Source organism: Megachile rotundata, chromosome 5 (genome assembly GCF_050947335.1).
Source record: "Megachile rotundata isolate GNS110a chromosome 5, iyMegRotu1, whole genome shotgun sequence".
Taxonomy (NCBI): domain Eukaryota; kingdom Metazoa; phylum Arthropoda; class Insecta; order Hymenoptera; family Megachilidae; genus Megachile; species Megachile rotundata.
Window position 1 is genome coordinate 19,907,931 of NC_134987.1, and position 8,001 is coordinate 19,915,931.

An 8,001-nucleotide genomic window follows, 5' to 3' on the forward strand; every position below is an offset into this window, starting at 1 on the left:
AACATTTGAGCGGTATTTATTCTTTATTCGATATTTATGAATCACTAATCATTTCAAATTTCAATCGACGCTTATCGCATTTATCTTATTAGCAACTATTCTATTTTATATTATTTTATTAGTTGGTCATACCGCTACACTACTAGTACATTAATATATCCATATGTATAACTACATTGTGATTTAAAATAAATTTTTGGACTTGTTCGTAATCAAACTGTAATAATAAAAGCATAAAACAGTTTATTGCTTTTTACAAAATATATTACAATTTATTCATGATTCGTAAAATACATACTTCATCTTATTATATTTAACAATATAACATGTATAGATTGTGAGTATAACGAATTACGTCCATTTACGGACGTGATTATCTTTTTCAATATTTAATGTAGCGAAATTGTTTAACAACAGGGTGGCTAATAGTTGATATTTTTGTTTAATATATCATTACTATATGCTAAGTTTTTAAAAGCTGGTTTTCTCAAAAATGATCCGATAATAAGGATCTTTCAGTAGGAAAAACAAAAATTGAAACAAAAATATCAACGTTTGGCCGACTCCTTATAAATAAAAGGTGGTAGAAATTGTAAAGTGTCTAAAAAAGGAGAATTAAATAATACTATGAATGAGCACACAAAATTACATCCCAAAAATAGTCACTTATAAAAGTTTCGTTACATTGTCTCTAACTGATTTAGTTCATCACTAAAATTGCACTTGTATCAACTAATTTGTAAGGGATACTTTTTCATCGACCTTTCAAATGCTTCAATAATAGTAGATCTGAAAGTGATAAGTAAATTAAATGAAAGTAAAAGATACATAAATATCATTATATTTTTTTAAACAGACATATGTACATATGTACAAAGAAATATATTTATGTACCTGAATACTTTCTGATGAAGAAGATAGGCAGTTACGTGTCCTGCGTCTATATAGCGAATTTCAGCTCCTGGCCAAATTTTATCCAAACTCATACAACCATCACGTGGTACGTACGCATCGTTTCTCGCACAGACAGCAATAATCAGTTCAGTATCAACAGGTACTTCGAAGTTTTTTAAATGCGTACATTCATCCATTATTCCACACATAAATTGCAGTGCTTCTCGTTCACGCCATTTACAATCCGAAAACAACGGATGTCGCGGAACTGGTAACAAACAAACACCTATTGCCAAAGATAACAAGTACGATGATCATGCTTATGTCACACCATGCTTTTTCGAGAAGAAGCAAAAAAAAATGTGTCCATTTAGTAGCAGGCGATCTTGTTAGTAACAATTATTAAAATAATCATGAAGTATTCAACATAATTTTAATAAATTTTGTTTCTTTATGCTTAAGTAAAAGAAATAAATAAATTACCCGTATCTGTTATTTACGAATGGTTATTTAAGTTATTTCGACGAAAAATCTACATGTTTTTGCACATGCAAAGTACCTGCCTTTAAGAGCACTTAAATCTTTTAATTTGAATCTATTAGAAATAAGATTCAAAGGAAATATTCTAGCTGCTTTCTCTTCGGTAATTTCATTTTTTATGTTATTGTCCTCGTTTTCAGACGCACCGTCCTGATTTGTTTCTTTGTTAATCACAGTTTCAGTGGCAGTTATAGTATCTACTTTTTTATTAGCACCTTCAGACTTATCTTGTAATTCATTTATTCTTTTCATACTTGCAGGATAATGTTGAGCAAAATGTTGACCAGCTAAAAATGCATCCTAGAAATGGTATAAGTGAAATGTTTGGTATTTGGTCGTAATTTTATACTACTTTCTTATACTCTAATAGTATCTACTTACTTCTTCACCAATAATTCTCACCATCTTAGCAAGATCGTTTTGGTAAAGCTCATTTGCAAAATATTGATCTTCTAAGAGTGTCCAATTAATTGAAGCACTCATTACGCCTTGCGTGAATACCGGTGATGCCGTCGACCATGAAAGGCAAGGTACCAATGGTATTGGTTTTGGCCAGTTAGTTGCCGCTAAAGAAGCCATCTATATATAAATTAATATTTACTAATGGATTTACAGATTTTTTTAAACGGAAATTAAATCTAAGCATACGAACATGACCACCCATTGACAGTCCTGTCAGTCCTAAAGGTGCAAAACCTTGCTGTTCGCACCAATTTAGTAACACAATTGATTCCATTATCAAACATCCTCCCATAATAAATATGTCACAGACATTATGTAAACTAGACCGTCTATAAAGTGCACCAGTGTCAAAATAAACATAAACATATTCTATTATGTAATATGTTCTTACAACTACAAACCTTGTATATACAAATTCTTACATTTGATTCTCAGGTTTTCTGGAACCATAAAATGGATTTTCTAATAATAGGGACGCAATTCCAGACTCTTTTAGTAAGGGTTTAGCGACTAAATTTCTTCTCCGCCAGAAATACTAATGGCATACAATTAGTTTAATAATACAAGAATATAGTATCTAAAATTTATATACCAGATAATAAAGTTTACAGAGTATAAAATGAATAAAACTTACATGGTCTCCTGTACCCGCAAGGTGTAAACAAATGGGCTTTACTTTGTGGGAACTCCATCTACGTGGTAGAACCAATTGAAAATGCGCAGTAATGGTTTCTCTAGGCATTATACCAGGAAGATGTTTATGGAATGGGCTTTCAAAAGATCCTTCTATTATATGACAATCTGACCATTCTTCATCCTACATTTAAGTGCATACATTGGAAGTGAAACAATAAGTAGAATTTATAAGTAGGTAAAACTGTATGTTCTTATTTTTTTAAAATCATTTCTATGATAATTTTTATTATACCTTGCTTATATTGATGGGATAGTCACGAGGTATTAAATTGTAACATGCTTCTCTATTGGCAATAACTTTTCTAAATTCAAAAATCCTGAAATACAGATCATGATTAGTATCCACACTTTAATCAGATACATTGTTCCTGTCGTTAATTTAATACTTGAGTGTTAATAATTTTATTCTGTTACTTTTTTAATTGTTTAGTTTATTTACCATTTTACAAAAACAACTGCAAAAGAAAAGATATGTCAGTGCAATGTAGGATTTGTTGAAATGTTAACTCTATAAATAATATGGAACACACTCGAAACTGAATATAGTGTTGAGGTTTGTTTTAAACGAAATAAAGAAGGTTAGAAATAATGTTTCTTACCTTTTCAAGTTTTCAGGGCTACCCCAACCTTTCGTAAAAAATTTTGTGAGTAAAATACTTCTGTACACTGCATCCAAACGACTGCGTGGCATTGTAAATGAAAGATTAATTTTAATTCTTAGATATTATACTATCAATGATGAAAATTTACGGGAAATTTGAAAAACAATCAGTTTCATTCAGATACTTGTTGCTTCGAGGTATTTAAAAAAAAAACAAATATTGTTTCGTGAGAATTATCATGCCACGACTCCTAAAAAAGTAATAATAAGGTCGACATTGCTCTTGAACTGATTGCAGACTTGCCGCGGGTACAATTATCGTATGTTTTGATCAGACGATAGGTACGATTGGATCGGATGACATCTCGCGAATATATCGCACTTGAATATCCGCTTCTCGCATCTTCGAGTGTGTACAAATATAATCGTAATTTCAATGGATATGTTCTTTAAATAACGACCATTCGGTAAAGGTCGTTACGCCCCGAAGAGAGCGCAACACGTTTTCAAAATCGATACGTAATGAAAGTGCACTGATCACAACACGAATATGCATGTTATATAGATCCTTTTTAAATTTCGATACGGGTTTCTGTCAAACTTATGCGCCATCTAACGATGATTCATTTTTAACAATAATAATAATAACGATAATTCACGAATAAAATAGATGGCAACTTTAACAATATAGTAAATAATTCAATATAACTGATTCATGTACTTGCATACATATACCTTTTATGTTTTTCTAAGATTCAAAATGAATTATACATATATGTATCTGAGACACCGGGTATTTCAAAATTTATTTTTTGATAAATTTTTTATGATAACCTTACCTAAATGTGCACATTTTATCCCATTTGATAATTTAGTTCGAAACAAAAAAACTAAAACTGTTGCTTGATTTGTATTCGACTAAAGTCGTGTTATTACTTCAATCAACGTGAATACGTCACTGAAGGTATAGATTAAAAACTGCTATCTATAGAAATTCATCTTCTATCTCGCATAAGTATGTACAGTGCAGTAATTGATAGACTTCAAAGTTATACAAAGTATATAAAAGGTGTTTTGCGTAATCTTTTCCCCTTCTAATGTCGACCAAAAATAATCTCAATATACATATATTCGCGTATAAAACGTACATATATATTTCATGTGACACTAATCAGTGTTTCTGACCGATAAACAGAAACCAAAGTTCTTCAAATTTCGAAACATAATATAATGATAGCATTATTTTAGTCAACGAGAATTGGAATTTATTTCGAGTACGATATTTTTATCGCAATTTGGTTTATAAAATAAGTACTTAATTTTTATTGTAGAAGAGGATCACGTTGCGCTATTACATATATTTCAATTAGTAAGCAGAATATATTGTGTAAGTTTTATCTCTACTCATGTTTTCTTTTTTTGCATCAATGGACGATTCGAAGATAGAACTTTTACCGCTATCTGACGGTCAATGTCGAAGTTAACGAAATGGACAATTCCTTCGCATAAGTGACACATTTCATTGAGCGAGCGAGCCGAAGGCGAGCGAAGCTCTTATACTTGACTTTGCAACTCCTTTGTTCGCGTTTTTCTTTTGCACCACTCAACCAATTCTCATAAAATTTTGCACGCACATACGTATGTACATCCAGATGGACACAAAAAAAAAATTTTAAATAGGACTTGCCACAGAGCAATAATCACCGAAAAAACTGATCCTCATTGATTGTAAGGAAAATAAAAAAATGAATAATTCGGCACTTTGACGACGTAGTATGGTTCCTGAGGCATTTAGAAACAAATTTCTATTAGGGTTTGATGCGTTTTGATGCCTAATAAAGCCAGAAAATCAATTTTTGTCGAACTCGGTCGAAAACGGTACAGGTGGCGCCATCTAGCGGTGAAAGTTGGAACTACGAAAAACTAAAATTTCGATTTTCTCGAAAACTAGGAACTTTTCCGAAATTCTAAAATATACAAATTGTTCCTTGTCGCCTACGGAATCGAACGAATGTAATTATAGCCTGCTAGGACCATTATTAAAGAAAATAGAAAAATAGCCCATTTCATGGACTAAAAAATTGCCGTCCATCTAGCGGTGAAAGTTGGAACTACAAAAACATAAAAATGCTATTTTCTCGAAAATTAGCGAACTTTGAGTACTTCTGAGGCCCGGAAAGTGTTATGTGATCGCATTAGGACCAAAATAAAGCAATAAAAATTTCCAGGAAGCTTTAATAAAGAAAATAAAAAAAATGTCATTTTATGGAGAAAATTTGTGGCGCCATCTAGCGGCGAAACTGCGAACTAACCTGAAAAACCGTATGTCCGAAAACGCGTTAAAGAAAAATGCAAAAAGTAATATTTCGCAACTTTGACGACGCAGTATGGTTCTTTAGACATTTTCAAACAATTTTTGTTAAATAAGTTATTCATTTTATTGCGTATTAAGCCCAGAAAATAAATTTTTATTTGACCCTTTAACGCGTGTTCGGACATACGTTTTTTCAGTTTAGTTCGCAGTTTCGCCGCTAGATGGCGCCACAAATTTTCTCCATAAAATGACATTTTTTTAATTTTCTTTATTAAAGCTTCCTGGAAATTTTTATTGCTTTATTTTGGTCCTAATGCGATCACATAACACTTTCCGGGCCTCAGAAGTACTCAAAGTTCGCTAATTTTCGAGAAAATAGCATTTTTATGTTTTTGTAGTTCCAACTTTCACCGCTAGATGGACGCCAATTTTTTAGTCCATGAAATGGGCCATTTTTCTATTTTCTTTAATAATGGTCCTAGCCGGCTATAATTGCATTCGTTCGATTCCGTAGGCGACAAGGACCAATTGTATATCTCAGAATTTCGGAAAAGTCCCTAGTTTTCGAGAAAATCGAGATTTTCTATTTTTGTAGTTCCAACTTTCACCGCTAGATGGACGGCAATTTTTTAGTCCATGAAATGGGCTATTTTCCTATTTTCTTTAATAATGGTCCTAGCAGGCTATAATTAGGTTCGTTGGATTCCGTAGGCGACAAGGAACAATTTGTATATCTCAGATTTTCGGAAAAGTTCCTGGTTTTCGAGAAAATCGAAATTTTAGTTTTTCGTAGTTCCGCCGCTCGCCGCTAGATGGCGCCACCTGTACCGTTTTCGACCGAATTCGACAAAAATTGATTTTCTGGCTTTATAAGGCGTCAAAACGCATCAAACCCTAATAGAAATTTGTTTCTAAATGCCTCAGGAACCATACTACGTCGTTAAAGTGCTGAAATATTGCACTTTGCATGCGCAGTAGAATTGACATAGGCGGCTCATGTACGTATCGCAAGGCTGCAACAAAATAATTAATTACTCATTACCCGAACATTATTTATGAACTTTTATGATCGAACCATGTAAATAATGCATTGTTGATCATTCTTTAATCGTAAAAGTTCATAGACTGTGCTCAGAAAGTGAGTAATTAACGATTTTGCATGCTCATTATCGTGTATATTCCTCCTGCGCACCGCCCGCACATGCCGCGGAGGAATAATTACCGAAAAACCATATCCCCGTAGACTTTAATGCAAAATTGAATTTGCTCGCGCTTATGTACTTGACTTTTCGACTTTTTTGTCCACGTTTTTCTCTTGCACCACTCAACCAATTCAACTGAATGACACGGTTGACTATTTTTGTTTTATCGTGAAATTTACTCGCTCGCTCAACATTGTTAGGTTAGGCGCAGAGCGCCTCAATCAAACAGACCTAGTTACCTCATTTGAACATGATTCGAAGAAATACTACAGGCGAAGCATAGAATAGAACACTAGAGAATGGTTTTCCCTACAGGTTTTGCATGTGATTTCCTACTTTATCGACCATTTCTGTTGATGTGCACTCAGTTCACTCGTTTACTGTTCTTTGTCGGTAATATAGGGAATGTCATTGCAATTGAAAAAAATTTTTAAGCAAACCTAATTCAAAAATATAGCTCGCGCTCTATTTCCTGATTATTAAATTAATCACTTTTTAGTAACACGATTCCTTGATTTCCAGACTAAACTGACTAAGTAAAAAAACATTTTAATTATTTCTTTCGTCATTTAACATTATCTATTTAGTGCTTTTTTAATTGTACGTATCACAAATCGTCTAAAGACTCATAAGCGTTTGCGACACATTATACTTGTAGCAAGTAACTATTTAAGTTTCTGAATTCACTTGAACAACAGTGTTTATATATTTACGAAATATAAAAATGTACCCATTTTTTCATAGTTTTTATCGACAGATTTTTCTTCGACGTAGCAAAGGATTACACGAAGGTTTCAAGAATCGAGATAGGATCGTTGGACGATTAAATCGGAAATCGTATAACATAATTGCAGTTCACTGGTTATTATACTCTGTTCAATACGTCGGTGCGCAACACGGAGGATCCGTTAATTATTCGACATTGCGGCTATAGACCTGCGCTTGACTGCAATTAGCTCGGGGTCTCAATTATAAATTAAAACGACCCTACGACTCCCGGAATCAAAATGTTAATTCGCGCGATCGTTCACGGTGCCGTGAACGAAGAAAAAGGGGCCAAGTTCGAGTCTCCATTTCCGGTTCCTTACTTCCTTCCGAGAAGTCATTTATTGCTTCGTGTTTGACAGATGGAGCTCTTGTTTCTATCTTCCTTCGCTAGTAAAAATACTATGGTTTCTAAAGAACTTGTAACGTTAAGCTTACATTATCTTGTTATGTATTTATGGGCAGTACAATTACCATAATTCGGCAAAATAATATGCCAGCGCGTAACTGGAAATTCTTGAATAAAG

At 33.2% G+C, this 8,001-nt stretch overlaps 1 protein-coding gene across 4 annotated transcripts; it reads right to left on the reverse strand.

The window, feature by feature from the left end:
• Positions 1-226: 226 nt before the first annotated feature.
• LOC100879072 (protein ABHD18) lies at positions 227-4,262 on the reverse strand. 4 transcript variants are annotated; one of them, XM_076532050.1, is made up of 10 exons: positions 4,033-4,262; positions 3,192-3,272; positions 2,825-2,909; positions 2,531-2,713; positions 2,319-2,431; positions 2,087-2,225; positions 1,816-2,013; positions 1,458-1,734; positions 895-1,162; positions 227-789 (listed from the first exon to the last, which is right to left on the reverse strand). In XM_076532050.1, exons 1-10 carry the CDS (start codon positions 4,044-4,046, stop codon positions 729-731), a joined length of 1,419 nt encoding a protein of 472 aa, XP_076388165.1. In that variant the 5' UTR covers positions 4,047-4,262; the 3' UTR covers positions 227-728. The 4 variants fall into 4 exon arrangements, with proteins under 4 accessions (XP_076388165.1, XP_003703357.2, XP_012140628.1 ...); XM_003703309.3 differs by having other exon boundaries at positions 895-1,180; positions 4,033-4,260; XM_012285238.2 differs by lacking the exon at positions 4,033-4,262 and adding an exon at positions 3,540-3,945 and having other exon boundaries at positions 895-1,180; positions 3,192-3,444.
• Positions 4,263-8,001: the final 3,739 nt, after the last annotated feature.

Coding starts and splice junctions, on each gene's coding strand:
- LOC100879072 (XM_003703309.3), bottom strand. Junction 2,226..2,318: donor AGAAAACCTGAGAATCAAAT/GTAAGAATTTGT, acceptor TGCACTTTATAG/ACGGTCTAGTTTACATAATG. Junction 790..894: donor CTTCATCAGAAAGTATTCAG/GTACATAAATAT, acceptor TATCACTTTCAG/ATCTACTATTATTGAAGCAT.